Here is a 23,791-nt window from a genome sequence, read left to right on the forward strand (position 1 = left end):
CAGTGTGACATTAACTCCTTAAACGCCGCTGCGTTTAACTGTAAGTGACAGGGGGAGTACCCTGTCACTTACCGATCGGGACCCCCGCAGTGTGACTGTGGGGGTCCCGATCGTTAAAACGGACCGCCGGAGGTCTCTCACCTGCCTCCATACGGTCCGATCGGCGCTCTGGTCACTGAGCCTGCACAGGCAGGCTCAATGAGCAGAGCGCCGTTGGCATAGCAATGATCAGTGTGAATAATGAAAGTAATCAAGTCTTGAAGAGACGGTACCCATCTCGCTCTTAGAGGGTTGGTACCCAAGCCACTCTTAATGGGACGGTACCCAAGTTGCTCATAAAGGGACGGTACCAAAGTCGCTCATAAAGAGACGGTACCCAAGCCGCTCTTAAAGGGACGGTATCCAAGTCGCTCTTAAAGGGACGGTACCCAAGCCGCTCTTAAAGGGACGGTATCCAAGGCGCTCTTAAAGGGACGGTACCCAAGCCGTTCTTAAAGGGACGGTACCCAAGCCGTTCTTAAAGGGACGGTACCCAAGCCGTTCTTAAAGGGACGGTACCCAAGCCGTTCTTAAAGGGACGGTACCCAAGCCGTTCTTAAAGGGACGGTACCCAAGCCGTTCTTAAAGGGACGATACCCAAGCCGTTCTTAAAGGGACGGTACCCAAGCCGTTCTTAAAGGGACAGTACCAAAGTGGCTCATAAAGGGACGGTACCCAAGTCACTCTTAATGGGACGGTACCTAAGCGCTCATAAAGGGATTGTCATGAATGTGCCTGTACCGAACTCCGTGCGCCCCTTGGCTCGTGCTGCGAGCCTGAGATGGCGCTGATATTCAGTGTTTTTGTATGTTTGTGCAGTGTCCTGAACCTTGTCTGAACACTGCTCTATTTCCTTCTGTGTTTGTTCAGCCACACCCGCTTTGCCTGAGATACTCCTGGCCACTCCGGAGTTAACTATGATGCTGGTTAGCTAGTCTGATAGACTGTTCTCTCTGCCAGTCAGGTTGCTCTTGCCCCAGGTGTTCTGAGGAGATTAGGGCACTGGTCCAATCAGCTCCTGCACTGGACCTCTGGTCTCCTATATAGTGTCTGCCAGCCTGCCTCTCACTGCCGGATAGTGAGCTTGTCTCTGCCTGGTTCTGTTTCTCCTGCTCTGTTTATGCTGACTCTTTTGCTTTGTATTTCTGACCATCCCTGCTAGCTGCCTGCCCTGACCATATTGCCTGTTTATAGACCTTGCTTCTTGGATTGTGTTTTTGTACTGCGCTGCCAGACTGTTGTGACCCGGATTCCTGACCATTCTCATTGTGTTTTGTCTGTCTGTCTTGTCTTTTTGTCCCACCAAGCCAGTACAGGGACCGCCGCCCAGTTGCTGCCCTGGGGTTTAGCCTAGGGGGGCAAGTAGGTAGAGGACAGTGGGCGGGGCTGAGCTTAGGGCTCACTGTCTCTGTGTGTCTGGTGTCACCGGTTCCTGACAGGGATGGTACCAAAGCCGCTCCTAAAGGGACGGTACCCAAGGTGCTCTTAAAGGGACGGCACCCATGCTGTTCTTAAAGGGACGGTACCAAAGTGGCTCATAAAGGGATGGTACCCAAGTCTTGAAGAGACGGTACCCATCTCGCTCTTAGAGGGTTGGTACCCAAGCCACTCTTAATGGGACGGACCCAAGTTGCTCATAAAGGAACGGTACCCAAGCCGCTCATAAAGGGACGGTACCCAAGTCACTCTTAGAGGGACGGTACCCAAGCCACTCTTAATGGGACGATACCCAAGCGCTCATAAAGGGATGGTACCAAAGTCGCTCATAAAGGGACGGTGCCCAAGCCGCTCTTAAAGGGACGGTACCCAAGCCGCTCTTAAAGGGATGGTACCCAAGCCACTCTTAAAGGGACGGTACTCAAGCGATCGCGCTGCAGTGTGACATTAACTCCTTAAACGCCGCTGCGTTTAACTGTAAGTGACAGGGGGAGTACCCTGTCACTTACCGATCGGGACCCCCGCAGTGTGACTGTGGGGGTCCCGATCGTTAAAACGGACCGCCGGAGGTCTCTCACCTGCCTCCATACGGTCCGATCGGCGCTCTGGTCACTGAGCCTGCACAGGCAGGCTCAATGAGCAGAGCGCCGTTGGCATAGCAATGATCAGTGTGAATAATGAAAGTAATCAATGTACAAGTCCCCCAAAGGGACTTAAAATGCATTAAAAAAAGTTAAAATCACTAACACACTACCCCAAAACCCCTTCCCATATAAAAGTTGAAATCACCCCCATTTCCCATTATATAAATAAAACATATAAAAATAAATATATAGTATACCATAGCGTGCCTAATTGTCTGTTCTATTAAAATATAACAAGCGTCATTGCGAACGGTGAACGACGTACACGAAAAGAGGGAAAAAAAGTGCGCAGATTACCCATTTTATGTTACATTATATATAAAAAAAAATTTTAAAAAGTGATCAAAACGTCCGATCTTCACAAATATGGTATTATTAAAAACTAGAGATCATGGCAGAAAAAATGACACCCCATACAGCCCAGTAGGTGAAAAAATAAAACTGTTATAGGCGTCACAATAGTCCCATTTTATTAATATTTAATTGTCAAAAAAAAAGGATTTCATTAAAAAATATATACTGTATAACATTAGAGAATCTGTGTAAACCTGCATATGGTTGTGTTTGGACTGACCTATAGAATAATAGTATCATGTCGCTGTTACCATATAGTGTATTACGTAGACACAGAAACTCCCCAAACGTTACCATATTGCATTCTTTTTTACGATTTCACCTATTTATATCTTCATCTATATCATAAAAATGAAAGTTTGTCTGTCTGTCCCGTATAGACTTCCAAACGCCTGAACAGTTTGACCCCAAATTTGGCACACAGATACATTGGGTGCCCGGGAAGGTCATTGCGAAGGTCCCGTCCCTGCCAGATGTACAGGAGGGGAGGGGGAGGGGGAAGAGCGGTGCCCCATAGAAATGAATGGGAAAATCTCCACACTGCAAACACAGGTGATATAATTGTGACTGAATAACACTGCCATACCAGACCTAACCAATACCGCCATACTGTGACTGGATAACACCGCTATACCAGAACTGACCAACACCGCCATACCCCCCTCGAAAAGACACCAGATTTTCTGGCAAGTCTGAACGGGAGGGTACTATCCTTCTGCAAGGTGCTACCCTACGCACCAGACCATGGGTGCCTAATGGTAAATATGACCCTGCAGGCATACAGGACAACTCTATACTACAGGTATACAGCACCTTCACCAACTCTATACTACAGGTATACAGGACCCCCAAACTTTACACTACAGGTATACCGGACCTCCACCAACTATATACTACAGGTATACAGGACCCCAAACTATACACTACGGGTTTACAGAAACCCAAAACTATATACTACAAGTATACAGAACCTTCACCAACTCTATAATGCAGGTATACAGGACCCCCAAACTGTAAACTACAGCTATACCGGACCTCCACCAACTATATACTACAGGTATACAGGACCCCAAACTATACACTACGGGTTTACAGAAACCCAAAACTATACACTACAGGTATACAGGACCTTCACCAACTCTATAATACAGGTATACAGCACCCCCCACCAACTCTATACTACAGGTATACAGGACCCCAAACTATACACTACAGGTATACAGGAACTCCACCAACTCTATACTACAAGTATACAGCACCTTTACCAACTCTAAACTACAGGTATACAGGACCCCCAAACTTTACACTACAGGTATACAGGACCTCCACCAACTACATACTACAGGTATACAGGACCCTCAAACTATACACTACAGGTATACAGGACCCCCGAACTATATACTACAGGTATACAAGACCTCCACCAACTATACACTACAGGTATCCAGGACCCTCAAACTATAAACTACAGGTATACAAAACCTCCACCAACTATACATTACAGGTATACAGCACCAACTATTTACTACAGGTATACAGGAACCGTGAACTATACAGTACAGGTATACAGGACCTTCACCAACTATACACTGCAGGTATACAGGACTTCCCAAACTATACAGTACAGGTATACAGCCCCCCCAACTATACACTACTGGTATACAGGACCTCCCTCAACTATGCACTACAGGTATACAGCCCCCCCCAACTACACACTACAGGTATACAGGACTCCCCCAACTATACACTATAGGTATACAGCCCCCCCCACCCCCCAACTATGCACTACAGATATGCGGGACCCCTAAAAACTATACACTGTAGGTATACAGAACCCCTCCAACTATGCACTACAGGTATACACTAATTCCACTGATTAAGCAATACTTTTAGATTGGCCTCCTGGGCACCTTAGAACAAATCTAATTAACACACTGACACTTTATACCCGGGCAGCGCCGGGTACATTTTCTAGTATATATATATATATATATATAGAAGATAAACACATCCAAGGTTGGAACAGCGGAACCTCCTTAAGGTGCACAGTCTCCGTCAGGAAAGCCCGCACCTGATATTCAAATAGCAAAAGGGTGTGGAGACAGCATTCATCCGGTGAAAAATATTTTTTTAGTTTATTTTAAGCCATTGCATATAAAAATACAGACTGTTCGGCTCTAACACTCCTGAGCCTCAAGTATATCACAATAAGGTGCAAGATACATATTTATACATAGAATCACCTATCACCATACACAATCAATAAAATTGTAACCAATCACATGAGGACATAGGCGGGATTAAATCAGCGATCATAATTAACCAAGATTTCTACATTTCTGGCTTTTAATCATGTCCATTCCCCACCTGGGGTTATACCTAATCGATTCGCTACCTTCATATTTTCAGCGATCTCCGGTCCCGTACATCAGACCCGCTCCACGCTGCTCCCTCGGGTCAGCTTGTCAACAACGATACGGTGGCTGCGCACCACTACTCCATTGATTGGCTAGATTGCATCCACGTTGGTTAGCATACGTCATACTGGCATACGCTCAATGTTCACAGAGTCAAAGCGATTCATCTATCTTCCAATCAGAGAAGTCACAGGCACGGCAACCGTATCCTGGTTACCAGGCGCCAATCACACATGGATTTAAACTTTACATGGATACCACCCATACATGACAGTTCATAGCCCTAAGCGCACTCAGCCCATTTATAATGATGTATGCCCGTGATAGTTAGCATTCAGAATTCCATCCATGATTCACAGACGCCATTATCAAACTGTCACATAAGTCCTTTTAATGTTATTTATCTTCACGGCATTACCAACAGCGGTACCGCATCGCATATAAACATAGTTCACATTTCAACATCAGGAAAAAATGCTGATTTCCATGTTAACCCGCTACTCACCAGGTCAACACGAGCACATTAAAGTAAGTCCGGCGCTTACAATACAGCAGTATCTTCTTGTTCTTCTGGAACTAACCCAGGTGGTATTGTGCCCGCTACTTACCGAGCAGGCATACACCTCAACGTTCCTTCTACATTTCTCGAAGTGCAAATCAATGTATTTCTTTCGGATATAATTGAATTTACAGCAGTCTGCTAATCATATCATGAGCAGAAGGTGAGCCATCCCCATCATCAAGACAAGCAACCATTGTGGAGCAGCTGTGGATTCATGGCGGTGCAGAACCAAGTCACAGGTCCCCTGGATCACTGCGCCCATCATATCTACAAATAAATATAAAAGATTGTGTATAAATAAAAAACCCATATTTAAAAACACTACACACAAAACACAGTATGTGAACAGCTACTAGAGGGAAAAAGGTTTTATTAATCAAACATATGTAGGCTGTAATCCAGATTCATACCACGTGGCCAAAGGCAGTCCAGTGTATGTATCCATCTCATCTCCTTTTGTTTCAACATTCTTTTTCTATCTCCTCCTCGTCTCAAAATTGGGACACTATCAATAATACTAAACCTCAGTTGGCTTACTGTGTGTCCCAATTCAATGAAATGTTTTGCCACTGGATGTTCAACTTTTTTCAATCTCACTGTACTCTTGTGGTTATTGATTCTTGTTCTCACCTCTGTAGTGGTCTCCCCCACGTATATCAAGCCACAAGGGCATTGAATCATATAAACCACATACTTAGAGTCACATGTGTATCTGTCCCGAATATCATATTTTTGACCAGTATGAGGATGCTGATGGGTATCACCTTTAATTACATTATTGCAGTTGCTACAGTGTAAACAAGGGAAATTACCCGTCTTCATTTTTCTCAGTACTCTTTGTGGTTCCCTCTTAGCTGACCCAATATCAGAGTGAACTAATGTGTCCCTGATTGTTTTTTTTTTTGTTTATAGGCCATCATTGGGGGAAGATTAAATTCTGGGATCTTATCCCCCAACCCCTTCTTGAGGACCGGCCATTCTCCTTTCAGGATTCCCGCTATTCTTTTGCTATATGGATTATACACCGACACAAATGGGATTCTCTTGTTACCCTCACTCCTATCCCTGGGGATCATAGTCTCCCTTCTTGACACTGACCTAAGTCTCTCTCTATGTTGGGACATCAGCTCCATTGGGTATCCGCGTTTGGTAAATTTGTCACACATCAAGTCGACATTTTTTTCAAAGTTTTCTTCCTCACTTGTAATGCGGCGTACCCCAAGGAGCTGACTCCAGGGGAGTGATTCCAATGTGGTTCTGGGATGATTACTATCAAATCTTGTCAAGTTGTTCCTATCTGTTTCCTTCACATACAAATCTGTGTGAAATGCATTATCTTTGATGTACACCTTAGTATCTAGGAATTGTAGTTCAGACCTTGATCTTACTATGGTAAATTGTAGTTCCTCATGAATGCAATTAATATACCCATGAAATTCATCCAGGAGCCCCTCCGGGCCATCCCAAATCATGAAAACGTCATCTATATAACGCAACCAGCACCGGACGTGATCCATGTAGGTTGAGGAAAAAATATGTTCCTCCTCGAGGGCCATGTACAGATTGGCGTACGCCGGGGCCATATTGGACCCCATGGCCGTCCCTCTCCGCTGCTGGTAAAAAGTGTCCTCAAATAAAAAATAGTTGTTATGGAGAACAAACTTCAGCAGTTCCAAAACAAACTCCACACCCCCTGGATCACATCCGGTGCTGGTCAACGCCATACAGACCGCCCTCGTTCCTCTCTCTTATGTACAATGGAAGTGTACAATGAACAAACGTCAAAGGATACCGTGGTAATTTCAGACAGATCCGTCAGTCGTAAATCCTGTAATGATGATGAAGATGAAGAAGAAGAAGGAGAAGGAGAAGGAGAAGGAGGAGAAGGAGAAGGAGAAGGAGAAGGAGGAGAAGGAGAAGGAGAAGGAGAAGGAGGAGGAGGAGAAGGAGGAGAAGGAGAAGGAGAAGGAGAAGAAGACCTGTGCCTGTGTATTGACCTTTGACTTTAGTCTTCCACCACCTTATGCCCACTAGACTCGGCTGAACCTTCCTAATGGGTGACACAGGCCCCAGACCTTGTTACCTGGGATGAGAGGAATGCTGAGGGTTTCTTGTTGCGCTGTGAGATAGAGTTCATAGGCTACTGCAACTTTGCTCCACCCGGATAAGTTCCTGGCTCTATGGCTCTGGTATGGATACTGTCCTGCACTGTGACTTCTTTTTGTCCTCGGTGTGGGTTGAGATGATCTCTGGCTAGTCCTCCCTTAAGAGGGGTTTAACATATCATAGTGCATTGGATAGTCACTAGTAAAGAAGTGGGTAACAGTGAGCTGTCTTACGTCCTTCCCATGCAGGATACTAATACTGACTTCAGGTACGGGACCTGGCAGAGGGCCAGGGCCCAAATAGGACCATTGTGGAGAGCTATCTAGCGAGTGTCCTTCCTCCACAATATACAGAACGAAAAGACTCCTGCTTCTCCACCCATGTGACTAATTTCATCTCCAGCATTTAAAGTGGGCTGTGAGTGGGTGAAAAAGAGTGCAATAGAAGAAGGAAGGAGGGAGATGATAGGAAAGAAAATAGCAGAAATCCTACTGGTCTGCAGATTCTGGTAACACACAAGAACAATAACCCTTTGCGATCCTTCAGCTGTGCAGCTTCCCCATATACATACATAATACAGCGACATCTAGTGACTAACTTTTAGTACTACTTTTACCTTAATAATAATACAAGAAGTACAAACTTTTGCAAAGGGTGTATATAACTGCAACACCACTAGTCGGATACCACATATAGACTTAGTCTGACCACCTTCTGCCCCCTGGTATTGTCGAACCTGTCCCAGTAGGGTAGTACAAGCCCCAGCCATGGTAATCTGGTTGTAGCTAGGTGTCCAAAGTGTCCTAGTTACCTGCACTGCATGATAGGATACATAGACCTTTACGGTAACTTTTTCCTATCAAGGCTAGTTCCTCTTGTTTCGGAATACTGCCTTGCTCTGTTCTGACGTTTTCCTGGCATGGGTAAGGGTGTTCCTTGGTGAACTCCCCCTTAAAGGTTCTTAGCACTGCATACTGAATGTAGTGGTAGCAATAGAACTGTTGGTCTCTAACTGTATATGTACATTTGCATGACTAAACTCAACTTCCTTGGTTGTCCCCGACAGTGGCCCTGAAATAAGCCAGGCCCTGGCTTAACTACAGCAGGAATAGCTGTCTTTGTGTCTTTCCTCTCTGAAAATCTGGACAAGACTAACCTGCACTTCCTCCACCAGTGAAACTCCTCCTACAGGGGCCTCTCTATGCCTGCTTGTGAGTGGTGGGGATAAGTGTGTGCAGGAGAAAGTAGAGAAGAGATAGGTTAGAAGTAAAGAGCACCTCCCATGGGTCAGCACCAAACACATGCATACCTCCAAACTTTTGCAAAGAGCAAAGAGGGACATGTGCGCTGCGGTCCCCATAGCCACGCCCCCATAGCGACCCTCCATAGCGACCCTCCATAGCCATGCCCCTACAGTCACCACATGCTGCTGACTGAATAGTGCCCCATATAGTATCCAATCCTAATTATAGTGCCCTATATAGTATCCAATCCCCCCCAAAAGGCCCAATATAGTATCCAATCCCCTATTATAGTGCCCCACATAGTATCCAATCCCCCCAATAGTGCCCACATAGTAGCCAATCCCCATATAGTGCCCCACATAGTAGACAATTCCCCATATAGTGCCCCACATAGTAGCCAATCCCCATATAGTGCCCCACATAGTAGCCAATCCCCCATAGAGTGCCCCGCATAGTAGCCAATGCCCCCATATATGCCCCACATAATAGCCAATGCCCCCATATATGCCCCACATAGTAGCCAATGCCCCCATATATGCCCCACATAGTAGCCAATCCCCCCATATAGTGCCACACATAGTAGCCAATCCCCATATAGTGCCCCACATAGTAGCCAATCCCCCATAGAGTGCCCCGCATAGTAGCCAATGCCCCCATATATGCCCCACATAGTAGCCAATGCCCCATATAGTGCCCACATAGTAGCCAATGCCCCCATATATGCCCCACATAGTAGCCAATCCCCCCATATATGCCCCACATAGTAGCCAATCCCCCCATATAGTGCCCCACATAGAATCCAATCACCCATATAGTAGCCAATCCCCCATATAGTGCCCCATATAGTAGCCAATCCCCCCCATAAAGTGCCCCACATAATAGCCAATCCCCCCATATAGTGCCCCACATAGAATCCAATCCCCCCATATAGTAGCCAATCCCCCATATAGTGCCTCACATAGTAGCCAATCCCCCATATAGTGCCCCACATAGTAACCATTCCCTCCATATAGCGCCCCACATAGTAGCCAATCCCCCATATAGTGCCCCACATAGTAGCCAATCCTCCCATATAGTGCCCTACATAGTAGCCAATCCGCCCATATAGTTCCCCACATAGTAGCCAATCCCCCCATATAGTGCCCCACATAGTAGCCAATCCCCCCATATAGTGCCCCACATAGAATCCAATCCCCCCATATAGTAGCCAATCCCCCATATAGTGCCCCACATAGTAGCCAATCCCCCCATATAGTGCCCCACATAGTAGCCAATCCCCCCATATAGCGCCCCACATAGTAGCCAATCCCCCATATAGCGCCCCACATAGTAGCCAATCCTCCCCTTTGTGTGGCCCGACCAGAAAAACAATAAACCAGTAACTCACCTGTCCGCTGGTCCCAGCAGCTCCTCTCCCGGCAGAGCGCGCACTCCCGTTATCCTCCGGGGCGGGCAGCGGGGTACAGAGACACTGACTGTACCGGAAGTAATTCATATAGAGGCTGCAGGTCACTTCCGGTACAGTCAGTGTCTGTATACCGCGCTGCCCGCCCCGGAGGATGACGTGAGTGCGCGCTCTGCCGGGAGAGGAGCTGCTGGGACCGGCGGACAGGTGAGTTACTGGTTTATTATTTTTTTGGTGGGACCGTTCCGGGACCGCGGGACAGAACCCCGAAAACGGGACTGTCCCGCGGAATCCGGGACGATTGGGAGCTATGCACATGGTATACATAAAACATTAAAGGACAAGTGCCATGAAAAACTTTTTCCCAGTAATTAAAGCTCATTACAAAGTTATATAACTCTATAATGTGCTTAAATCACCTATTTTCCTCCCTTCCCTGTCTTTTCCCCCCTCCACCCCCCACCAGGAAGTGTCCTAACTCACACAGACCTAGTGACTGCCGTCACCCTCACCAGGCAGCTCCTTCTTGTGAGGATGAGTCATCAGCAGGAGGGCTGCTCTAGGTCCTGTTACACCAGTCTCCCCCTCCCCTCCTTGTCAGGTGACTCTGCTTGCTCAGCTTATCTTCTCTAGTGACATGACTCCTTCACTGAGTCCACGGCAGCAGGAGAGAAGGTATGAGGGGAGGGGGGAGCTGCCTATGTGCCTGAGTCAGTCTGAGGGAAGATAAGCAAGTGAGATGTGACAAGTAATGGCTTGCAGTTGTTCAGCCAATGGGAGCTGAGCAAGCCTGTCACCAGACAAGGCAGGGGAGAGGGGAGGCTAGTGTAACAGGAGAAGGAGCTGAGAGAAGAGCTTGGTGACGGTGACGACAGTAATCAGGTCTGTGTGAGTTAGGACACTTCCTGGTGGGGGGTGGAGGGGGGAAAAGACAGGGAGGGGAGGCAGATAGGTGATTTAAGCACATTACAGAGTTACATAACTTTGTAATGTGCTTCAATTACTGGGAAAAAGTTTTTCATGGCACTTGTCCTTTAATCCAATTCTGACTTCAGCTGTGCGTATAAGAGCATAGAAAATACTGACACCTAGAATACCTCTTCAACTTGAGAGAAAAGGCTATTTGACAGGTACACATGAGAGAGAAAAACACCCATGGTGGGACACCGCAATGGCGTTCTGCTTAGGAACTTATCACTGTGACCAGGAGTGATATGAGCCCACCCTTAGATATACCAACACGCCTGTTAAAGGTTGGTGTAGTGTAGTGTAGGTGCAGCGCAGAGGAACCACGGAGTGCAGCAAGTAGTTAAACAGGCAATACTTTTACTTGACAGACAGAAAAAGACCAGGAAATTGGTACATTGGGTCCTAGTATGGAGTATGGCCAGTATTGGACTAAAAATCTACAATTGGCTTCAATTTATACAAAAGGATTAAATGGAGTTAGTAATATTGCATCAGCCCCATCTATTTGTAGTGTCCAGCACTGCTGTGGTAGTGGTAGGGAGGGGGGCAGGAGTCAGTGTGGCGGGGTGCGAGAAGTGCTGACTAGTGTGGTGTCCCACCACAGGCGGTTTTTCTCTCTAATGTGCAACTGTCCAAAAGCTTCTTCTTTCAAGTTAAAAAATGTTGATGAGGTATTCTAAAGTTTCACCACTATGTGTCAGTATTTTATATGTCTATGTGTTGCACAGCTGAAGTCAGTATTGGGTTAAGGTTTTATGTGTACCATGTGTTATTTTTGACCAATAGGAGGTGCTCTTTAATTCTAACCAATCTTTTCTCTTCTTTACTCATTTCCACCTCTCACAGGTAGGCATACAGAGGCCCCTGTAGGAGGAGTTACATGGTGGAGAAAGTGCACCGTTACTCTTATCCAGATTTTCAGAGAGGGAAGACGCAAAAAACACTGTTCCTGCTGCACTTAGGCCAGGGCCTGGCTGATGCCAGGATGCCTGTCAGGGACAACACAGTCAGTTGAGTCTAGACCCAAGTGTATAGATGGAGCAAGAGACAACTAGTTCTTTGACTACTACCACTTAATCTGTTATGCAGTGCTAAGCACTTTAAAGAGAGAGTAATCAAGGAACACCCTAACCCCTCCCAAGAACACGTCTACAAAGAGCAGGGCAGTATCGTCAACACAAGAGGATCTAGCCTGGATAGGACAAAGTTACCGTAAAGAAGGTCTACATATCCCATTTGCAGTGCAGGTAACTGGGACACCCCCGGACACTTAGCTACGCCCAGATAACCACGGCTGGGGTTTGTAGTACCCTGACAAGATGGGTAGCTTGACACTGTAGGGCAGAAGGTGGTCAGACCAAAGTCTAAACACAACTACAAGAAAAGTATCTCACTATTAAGCATATCTTCAAGTTCCAGCAGACTACACAGCTACATTGGGTTGGGGCTCCTCTGACAGACTCCTCTATTCCTTATGAACCGCTATAACTGCCTCTCTTCTATTCTACTTCTGAAGCACCTCCTTAAAGAGGACCAATCACCTAAATGTAACTGTCCCTATTATGAAAGTATATCTCTCCCTAACTCTATTCATGAAGATACAGACTGCATTTGCAGTCTGTATCTTTATACTTTACCTGATCCTCTGTTCCCTGGCTGTTCCGGTGGGCGCCGCCATCTTGATGACGTCACTTGCGTTCCAGCGGTGCGTTCCAGCGTGACGTCATCAAGATGGCGCCGCCGCCGGAACAGCCAGGGAACAGAGAATCGGGTAAAGTATAAAGATACAGACTGCAAAGGCAGTCTGTATCTTCATAGATAGACTTCATGAAGATACAGACTGTATTTGCAGTCTGTATCTTTATACTTTACCTATCCTCTGCTTGAGTGCCGCACGGCCGGGCGCCGCCATCTTGATTACGGGCCTTGCGTTCCACCGCTGGAACGCAAGTGACGTATTCAAGATGGCGGCGCCGGCCTTGCTGCACCGAAGAAGAGGATAGGTAAAGTATAAAGATACAGACTGCAGAGGCAGTCTGTATCTTCATAAATAGATTAGAGGAAAGGGACTAGAAAATACACAGCGATCTTGCGCTGTATAGCGCGAGATCACTGTGTATTAACGGAGCGGCGGGCAAAGGATCATGGGAACCTTTCCTGCCGCTCTGCATGACGGGAGTTTCCTGTCTCGCGCCGGCTCTTTTGAAAAGAGCCGGCTCGAGACAGGAAAATAAAAAGTGAATAATTAAAAAACGTGACAATAAAAATAATGAATTATATTTACAAATGTTAATAAAATGATGATTTACATCTAATTAGGGAAAAAAAAAATTTTAACTTTCGTCCATGATTGGTTCTCTTTAAGCACAACAAGTTCAAGCATTAAAGTCTGTGTCAGAGATTTATCTATTCTGCAAAAGTGTATTGTTGAAAAACTTGACAGTAAAGCCGTTCTATTTTTTTTTCATCACTGGGGCTGTCATATTCTATAAGCACCAGCACCCATACACACAGCTCTGTTCACCTTGAGTTATTTTTCCCCTGGACTGTGGGTGGCGGTGCCCATAGTCTGGGTGGGTCAGTTGCCACTCAGGACTACTGTGACAAGAGCCCAAAGGACCCACTACAACCCGACCATTTGGGGAATACAGTTAGCCACACAAACAAATCAGGTACCAACATCACACCAGTGTGCTAGACAAGCACTGGCGTCACCTAACACCTTCGGCTGAGCCGAACAACCACCAGTAATAACATCACCCAGTGGACCACCACATAGTGATCAGTGTTGGCAAAATGGGCCCAATACAAATGCCTATGTAAAAGTGACCCAGCCAAGCTTTTATGCATATGGTAGTCACAGGACATGAATAAATAAACCAGAGAGGCATAAATATATATTTATAAAAATTATAAAGACCCAATTGCGAGCAGGCGTAAATCATGGCAAATCAGGCGCAAGAGAAGACCATGTCTCCTCCCCACCTTGCAGCGAATGCCCCTTCTCCCTGGTGTCTGCCCTGGCCGTAGCATTCATGAGTCTCTCCCTGTATGTAGACAAAAGAAGTCTCTGTTGCTATACCACAACCATGAGTACCTCGGACATCCTCACACATTTTAAACCTAAGTGCTTTGTTAGGAGAATTAACGACTTTTGTAGTGATTTCTTATCTTGTTTAAAATAAGAAATCATTGCTTGCCATTTGCTAATCAATCACTGAAGTGATTTATCTGTAAGTATAAAAGGACTTTAAGATTATTTTAAAGGACAGTAGGGGAAGCACTTGTGGCAAGACTCAGTGTTTTATAAGACTACCTGTAATTTTTTATATACCTGCCTGAGACACAACTTCATGCTGAGTTTTGCAGCAATCAAGCATTTGTATCTGGGCGCATTACTTTTTTTTGCCAATAGCCTGTAGTTAAATGCAATTACCACCAGGTGGCACCCAATTGTCATGCCCGGTACTATTTCTTTTAAACTGTGTGGTATCATTTAGCTCCTCCACTTCCATGCCGTTGTGTAACAACGATTTTCTGCCTCAGTTGGCAGTCAATACTTGGAGATTATACAAATATTACCTTGCCTGTCCTCTTGTTAGTGTTAAACCTGACTCATACCTGCAGGTCTGGTTTATTGCCTTTCTTTTGTCTTTTAGACATTAAGCATACAAACCCAACAACAGAAAGCCACATGCCTGTACGAATTACTACATATGAAATTAGGCCACCCCTGGGGTGATCAGGGGTTTATATAAAGCATAAAGGGGTATTCCACTCAGATAAAATGCATGTCAAATCATCCAAAGGGAGGTGATTCAAACTTTTATTAGAGGAGGGGATTTTTTATTAATAAAAAGACCTTTTTTCATATAGATTAATTTAAAGTCCCCCTGAGGGAGTTCTAATACAACTGCACTGATCTCTCATACAGATCATAGGGATCAGTGCAGTATTGGTGCTGGATCTGTGCCGGACTGCTTTGGTCTGCAACAGCCCAGAGCTATGGATTGCCGAGCCAGGATTAGCGTCATTGCGTCGCAAAGGCTTGGTCAGGTAAGATGGGGCTTTAGAACGCATTTAAATGCAGCTGTCAGTTATGGCAGCTGCATTTAACCCCTTCAGGACCGGACAAAAAATTTTTTTTGGCACTTTTCTTTTTTCCTCCTCGTGTTTAAAAGGCCATAGCTTTTGCCTTTTTTCACCTACAGACCCACATGAGCCCTTATTTTTTTGCGCCACTAATTGTACTTTGCAATGTCAGGCTTAACTTTTGCATTAAGTATGCTGCAAAACCAGAAAAAAATTATATGTATGATAATATTGGGGGGGGGGGGGGGGGGACACATTTTTTAAATTTGGGGAATATTTGTATTTATGCCGTTTGTACTAGGGTAAAACTGACTTATTATGCATGTTCCTCAAGTTGTTACGATTACAACGATATGTAACATGTTCAACTTTTATTTTATTTGATGGCTTTAAGAAAATTAAAACCTTTTTAATAAATTAATGTTCCTTTAAAATCGCTCTATTCCCAGGCTTAGGCTACAAACCCACTTGGCGGGTCTGCAGCGAGTCCCCTTGCTGCGTATTTGCAGCGAGACTCGCTGCAGATCCCGGCCCTATACTTTTAATGGCAGACAAACACGCAGCAGGGATGTACATCCCTGCTGCGAGTTTGTCTGCAGCCCACCCCATTAACCCCGCCGGAGCTGACACTTCACCTGATCCCGGCTCCGGCGGTTCCCGATGTCTTCAGCAAGCCGGAGCGGGGACCAGGTGAAGTATATGCTCCAGCCAGCCGCCCGCAGCCCCATTAACACCTCCCGCAGCCCCGGCCATCCGATCGCCCCCCCCCCCCCCCCAATCGCCCCCTGCAGCCGCGGCCGCTCGATCGCCCCCCGGCAGCACCGATCGCCCCCCCTGCAGCCCCCATTGGGGGGGGGGGCGATCGGGCGGCCGTGGCTGCAGGGGGGGGGGCGATTGGGGGGGCGTGCGAGCGATCGGTGCTGCGGGGGGCGATTGGGGCGGGCGTGCAATTGGGGGGGTCGATCGGGCGGCCAGGGCTGCGGGAGGTGTTAAAGGGGCTGCGGGCGGCTGGCTGGAGCATATACTTCACCTGGTCCCCGCTCCGGCTTGCTGAAGACATCGGGAACCGCCGGAGCCGTGATCAGGTGAAGTATCAGCTCCGGCGGCCGGGGGGTTAATGGGGTGGGCTGCAGACAAACTGCGTGTTTGTCTGCCATTGAAAGTATAGGGCCGGGATCTGCAGCGAGTCTCGCTGCAAATACGCAGCGAGGGGACTCGCTGCAGACCCGCCAAGTGGGTTTGTAGCCTTACCCTAGCGCTTTTATCCTTTGGTCTATGGGGCTTTTTGAGGTGTCATTTTTCGCGCCATGATGTGTACCAAAAATGCGCAAATTTGAACTTTGGAATTTTTTTTGCGCTTACTGTTTACCGTGAGAGATTGGGAATGTGATAATTTAATAGTTCGGACGATTACACGCGCCGATACAAATACACATGATACCAAATATGTTTGTTTATTTATTTTTATAAAATGGGGAAAGGGGGGTGATTCAAACTTTTATTAGGGGAGGGGCTTCTTTATGAATAAAAAAAACATTTATTTACTTTTTTGCACACATACTAGAAGCCCCCCTGGGGGACTTCTAGTATGCCTGCTCTGATTTCTCATAGAGATCTATGCAGTATAGATATACTGCATAGATCCATGAGATAGGCACTCTAATGCTTTTGGCTGCAGCATTACGGCGCAGACCTCGGCCGGACACCAGGGAAGTGGCCAAGCAAATTGCTGCGGTCCCGGGCTACAAGTGGCACCCGGGATCGCGGCGGTTCAGAGCAGGCCCCCCTCTGAACTCCCCCACCCGCATGAGGACGTACAGTTACACCCTCATGCGGGAAGGGATTAACTATCTTAATTAGCGGGTGTGGTGATCAGCCTGTGCCCGCTTATAGCCATGGTTCTCAGCTGCTATCAGCGCTGTGATTCAGAGAGAGGTCACGGCAGATACCTACCAGATACGTCATGGGATGCTAAGGGGTTAAGCTGCAAGTGCTCCTGACTTGTGGGCTGCCCCCTTAAGGGGAGTTTGAGCAGGCTTGGTGAGCTGGGTCACATAGGCAGGAGCAGGGGATTGGTTAGTTCAGTTAGGGGAGATCCCAAGACAGATGGGCATATATAGAAGATCACTAGCAGGCGGGGTCTATCACACCATGTGGAGAGAAGACTTGTGTTGGTGGTGTATCCCTGCTACCTGCAATTATGGCAGATGGCGAGGACCAGATGAGGCTACTTCAAGAGAAGAATGCGAGAGAGGGTACCGCTTGGCTTACTCTTCTGGTCAGTGGCGACAATTTACTGTATACTTTTAGATGCCTGCGTATGAGAGTGGAGCACATTATGGCTCTATATCACCATTCACATCAATATGGTCTTTGATAATTAATATGGTGCAACCATTTAGGACTGATTATTGTATATGACTGACTGCTTATTGGTGAAACAGTTACATGTGCCACATATCTAGCACTATATATCGTTTTTTTATATAGAGGTATACAGTATCTGTGATCACTGTTTTCCCCCATTCATACTCTCATTGGCCATTACTATCATGTATCTACATCTGTCTATCTTGTACCTATATTTGTCTAAGCGACTCCTGTCTCCTGATGATCCCAGTATATTTCTGGGTGAAATGCGTAGAGACATAAGAGACACTTGTTTAGATGTGAGTGGGCCAGATTAATGTCCATTTTGGTCGATGTTTTGGTGTATATACCCACAAAGAGGATTTAAAGATTTACATAGCTTGGCCTATTCCTTGTAAGTTATGCTGTTTTTAATGATATTATTAACCCCTTCAAGACTAAGCCCATTGATGCACGGATGTCCGAGTCAAATTAATACAATGTTCCTCCCCGTCTTCTAAGAGCCATATCGCTTTTATTTTTCCACCTACAAGGCTGGTTGAGGTTTCATTTTTTGTGTAATAATCTCTAGTTTGTATTAATATCATATTGGTGTAACAGAAAAAATTTGATTGCTTTTTATTAATTTTTTTGTGATATATAATTTTAAAAAATCTGCAAGCTTAGTGTTTTTTGTTTGTTTTTTTGTTCCCTGCAGAAACAATAATGTTATATTTTAATAGATTCTTAGACAATTCTGCACACTATGATATACAATATGTTTTGTTTGTTTATTTAAAAAATTATATTTTTAGTTTTATAATGGGCAAGGAAGTATTTTAAACCTTTATTGAGAGGGGGGTTATAAGGGTTTTTTAATACTTTTAAAACTTTTTATTTTACAACTTTTATAACTTTTTTTTTTTTTATAGTAAAACATGGCATAGGCTGTATCCCAGTTTTCCAGGTGTTTCTTAGGCTGTATCCTCCCGCTGCACGGAGCCGGCAGACAGCGGGAGTTAGATGCCGAGATTTCTGGTTCATGCGAACAAAAAAAACAGCAGAATCGCTCATCTCTAGCCATAGCATAGTATAGATCAGTGTTATCGGCGATCTATGCATAGAGCGTGTCTGAGAGCAGACTCTATGCATGAATGGCTGATCCGACAGGTTGGAGGTAAGTGACTTATCCCCGGCCATCGGTACAAGCGATAGGGACCCCCGCTGCGGGGGTCACGATCACTCAGTGACAGGAGCTTGTCCTGTCACTGAGTACCTTAAATGCTGCAATCGCTATAGATCGCAGCATCTAAGGGGTTAATGAGAGGCAGCTGTAGGATCGCAGCTGCCTCTCATTATCCTCAGCCCCTTCAGTCAGGAACATATTTATACATTCCTACTGGACGGGGTATGTGCAGTAGCAACGTATATATTCAGATTACTGATGTGAAGGGGTTAATAAAGGTTTAGTTTTAACCCCTTAACGACATCGGGCGTAAGTATACGCCCCCGCAGGGTGGGCTTTAACGCAAATGGGCGTATACTTACGCCCGATGTTTCCCCGATCGCTGTGTGTTCACACACAGCGGTCGGGGAAGATGGCCTGCTATAATGTATAGCAGGCCATCTCTGCTCGTCGGCACGGGGGGTGATTAACCCCTCCCATGCCGACGATCACTGCTATATGCTGATCAATACAGATCAGCATATAGCAGCTGAAAACAGCTTTCCGGGTCATCGGTGACCCGGAAAGCAATGGTGATTGGTGCTGTCCGAGATAGCACCAATCGCCATTAGTGTCCTGGGGAATGCCACCCCCACGATCGCCGTGTTAGGCCGGCCAGTACCGGCCCGCCCATCATAACGATCAAACTGTAAAAAAAATGTTTTGCTGGGTTCTGCACCCCTCAGCTAGGTAGCTGAGGGGTGCAGAACAGGTGTGTGTGGTGCAGGTGTACCATACTCACCTGATCTGAGCGTCCGGAGCGAAGATCTGCGGTCCGCGCCGTCCTCGCGTCTTCTTCGGGTCACTTCCGGGTTCGGTCGTCCAGCGTCGGAAATCTTCGGAAACGCTCGGATTCGGCGGGCCTCGGCAATCTCCGGCAGCGTCGCTCTACTGCCCCCTAGCGGCTGATCAGTGAATATCATTCACTGATCAGTTGCTTTGGGTTAAAAAGATTTTTTTTTTTTCTTCAATTTTTTCTTTTTTTCTTTTTTTGCGCCCTAACGCCGCTGAGTGCTGATCAGCATCGCACATAAGTGCGCCGCTGATCAGCAACTCCTCCTTTTTGGCGTAAGGCGTTTTTTCCCCCCTATATCCTACCGCAACTGTCTGCTGATAAGTGCCGCACATAAGTGCGGCATTTATCAGCAGCTCCTTTCTCGGCGTAGGGATATTTTTTTTTACTGTCAAAAAACATGTAAAAAACACTACAATACACCACACTACATGGAATAAAGTTCTACACTACATTACACATTTACATACCCCATATACCAAAGATGGCCCCTAGGGTGTTTTCGGCGTCAGAGGCATACGTTATTATTGCCTCCGACATCGAAACAGCCAGTGAGGATGAATCCTTCGTTCCTCCATTCATCCTCATCGTCCTCATCATCCAGTGACGTGTCTGGGGGTAGCGTAGCGTACGCTGCCCCCTAGACACTTCTTTTCCGCCAGTGCCGTCCCAATAAGAGATCACGGTATGGCGTGAAATTCTACAAACTCTGTGAGAGTACCTCAGGGTACACTTACAGATTTAGGGTATGTGCACACTGCGGAATTGCGAAGGATAACCCTTTGTGCATTCCGCAGCTGGCACCCACCGGCGGACTGATGGAGGCGTGTGTCTCCACCCGTGTCATAGACTCCATTCTATGCACGGGCGGATTCCGTTGTCCATCCAAAGAATGAACGTGCATAGAATGGAGTGTGACACGAGAGGAGACGCGCGCCCGCATCAGTCCGCCGGTGGGTGCCAGCTGCGGAATGCACAAAGGGTTATCCTTCGCCATTCCGCAGTGTGCACGTACCCTTAGAGTGTATGAAGGAAGGGACACCCGAATCCAGCCCCCAGATGCCACCCCCCCCCCCTTCATCCTCCGAGTTAGTGGGAAGATCGTTTGGGAACTGATCTTACCACTGCTGGATAAAGGTTACCACCTGTACGGGGATGACTTTTATACCAGCATCCCCTCTTCCGGTCCCTCGCTGCCCGAGCTACTGTAGCTTGCGGAACGATCCGAAAATATCAGAAGCCGTAATAAAGCCCTAATATTTAGCAGCCATGGAGCGGACCCAGCGCTTCTGGATATGAAGGACCCGAATTGCACCAGGGCAACATTTTCCAGGTGACGTCCCTCACACTGGAAAACAGGAGACCCCAGAAGTGCAGAGTGTGGTGGCGTAAAAAGGGGATCAGGAAGGACACCATTTTCCAGTGTGACACCTGTCCTGATCATTCCAGCCTCTGTATACAGGATCGCTTCAAGGCGTACCATATGTCATTGGAGTACATTTTCTAAATTCTTCCCATTATTCCTATTTCAGGGTTCAAGTTGATCCAAGGAGTATCATGACTGTCATTATGGAGACTCTAAATGGCGCTCTGTCCCTTTGGTGTCTTGCCCTGTGCCCAAATGACCCAATATGTCCACATGTGGGGTATTGTCGTACTCAGGGGAAATTACCCTACACGTTTTGTGTTCATTTTCTTTTTTAACCCCTTGTGGAAATAGAAAAAAAATCAAGGCTAGACCAACATTAAGTGTAAACATTTTTGTAATTGTTACACTAAATCATTGATCTTGTCTTGATTTTTTTCATTTTCACAAGGGGTTAAAAGATTAAAAAAAAAAAAAATGTGTAGAGCAATTTCCCCTGAGTACGAAAATACCCCACATGTGGACATAAAGCGCTAAGCGGGTGCAGGGTAAGCCTCCAAAGGGAAGGAGCGCCATTTGGCTTTTATTATATTTTTCAAGAAAAGCATCCAGGCCTCCCTTAAACTTATTTAATGAATCGGCCATGACAACATCATGTGGCAGAGAGTTCCACAGTCTTACAGCTCGGACAATAAAGAATCTGCTTCGATGCTGATGGTGAAATCTTCTTTCCTCTAGATGTAGAGGATGCCCCCTTGTCATGGTTACAGACCTAGGAGTAAAAAGACCACTACAAAGATCTATGTACTGTCCATTCATATATTTGTACATTGTGATCAGATGGCCCCTAAGACGTCTTTTTTCTAACGAAAATAACCTCAAGCTTGATAACCTGGCCTGGTACTGTAACCCACCCTTCCCTTAATGACCTTTGTTGCCCTCCTCTGCACCCGCTCCAGTTCAGCTGTGTCCTTCTTATATACCGGTGCCCAAAACTGTACACAGTATTCCATGTGTGGTCTGACTAGTGATTTATAAAGAGGCAAAACTATGTTCTCACCTTAAGCATCTGCCAACACTGCGCCACATCACCAGGCTCCCGTACCCTGCCAAATGTAATTTTCTCCCGTCTTCGGGGTATATCACGACCCAGCTGAAACATCACTAAAGGTTGGTATTGAGCCTGCTCAGGCAATCAGTGACTGCAGCGATGTCCCGCCAAGTCACTGACAGGCTAAGTGGGGCATCTGTCTGCAGGGACTTTATTATGCTCCACCAGGAAGTACAACAACGTTATACAGAACTAAGATCCCCCCAAAACAAATGTCAGTAGTTTTAGAATGGGGGCAGGCAGTTAAGCTCTTTAAAGAGCCCTCAAAGATTATCTCTGGTGGTTTGGGGTCTTGTCATGTGGTGACCCAGGGATGCTAGGTATTACTTTCGAGAACTAATGTTGTGATACCGCTGCAGCATTTATCATGGTGTGGTGTCCTACCACACCATGGTGTGGAAAAGTCTGTACTTATTGTACTTAAGTGGTGATGAAAGTAGTATTGAAGTTTCGCCACTAGATGTCGCTGTATGTGTGTTTAGAAGCTGCACAGCTGAAGTGTGTAAAGGGTCATTGTTTATTTGTATGTCACATGTATCTGCGAACCAACAGGAATCTGTTCTTCCTCTCTCCTCCCACCTTTCTCTTTACTACTTGTGTTTGCACTCTTCACCCACTCACAGCGCACTTTAGATACCCTGGAGGAAGGAAGTCACATGGGTGGAGGAAGTGTATGAGACTTTTGTGTTCGACATTGTAGAGGAAGGACACAAGTTAGACAGCTCTCCACTAGGGATGCACGATGCACCGAAATATCGATACTACTATCGATATTCCAGGTGCAAAAATGGTTCGGTACCAGGATTTCCTGGTATTTGATACTTTATGTTAAACTGTGCAATAGTGCAGCTTAACATAAAGTATAGCACAGAGAACACGGCTAGCTGAGCGCCGGCCATGTTCTGTGTGCTGCCCCCTGCTCTGCAGAACCTTTACATCCCGGGTCACCAGCTGCTGCTTCATGCTGCCTGGTCCCGGTGTCGTCCTCTCCCCGCTGTGCTGGGGAGGTGTTTCGTCGTGAATCTTATTGTCAGAGCAGAAGCCGGGCCCGCAGCAAACCAGGTCAGAGTTCACTAGCATGTCCATGTAACTGCCAGATAACCTGGTGAATAATGCTCAGCGATACACATGGACGCCTCACACCGGAACTCAGCACGGCCAGGGGGTTAACCCCTCACTACCCACTGACATAGCAGGACACCGGAGCTCAGCACGGCCAGGGGTTAACCCCTCACTACCCACTGACATAGCAGAACACCAGAGCTCAAAGATAAAAGTACATAATGGATTCTAACTTATTCACATCACAAGTCTTTCTACAGTAGTGACAAACAATGCTGGAGATAAGGCTCATCAATGGCTATAATGGACTTTCTTGTCTCTAGCATTTCTGTGTTTTAGTTACAGCTTCCAGTCCCATTCACCACAGATCTAATAAGTCACAGTAGTGACTCCATCGTATGGCCCTGTGATCCTGGTTGGGTGGGACTTACAGCTGCAATATGGACTTGGATATTACTCTTGGCTTACACATTATCAGCATAGCTAATCCAACCTGTCAATAGGGAAGTGATAACAGGTTATTGTTATCCAGTAATAATGCTCCATGTCTAATTCTTGGTCTCTGCTGCCTTCCTAATAAGCTGCTACCTGAGGATCTTTGAGGTTTTACATTTTT

General features: G+C 46.4%; 1 protein-coding gene and 1 long non-coding RNA gene across 2 annotated transcripts in view; one reads left to right on the forward strand and one right to left on the reverse strand.

The window, feature by feature from the left end:
• LOC138797589 (uncharacterized) overlaps positions 1-23,791 on the forward strand; it is a 150,683-nt gene that overhangs the window by 31,182 nt on the left and 95,710 nt on the right. The window lies entirely within an intron of this gene.
• The window catches only part of LOC138797587 (beta-1,4-galactosyltransferase 1-like), a 260,610-nt gene continuing 241,491 nt past the window's right edge, over positions 4,673-23,791 (reverse strand). The window contains exon 7 of the mRNA XM_069977940.1: positions 4,673-5,720. Coding sequence (XP_069834041.1) covers positions 5,687-5,720 — 34 coding nt within the window. The 3' untranslated portion in view covers positions 4,673-5,686. The remainder of the gene's footprint in view (positions 5,721-23,791) is intronic.

This window comes from Dendropsophus ebraccatus, chromosome 7, assembly GCF_027789765.1.
Source record: "Dendropsophus ebraccatus isolate aDenEbr1 chromosome 7, aDenEbr1.pat, whole genome shotgun sequence".
NCBI lineage: Eukaryota > Metazoa > Chordata > Amphibia > Anura > Hylidae > Dendropsophus > Dendropsophus ebraccatus.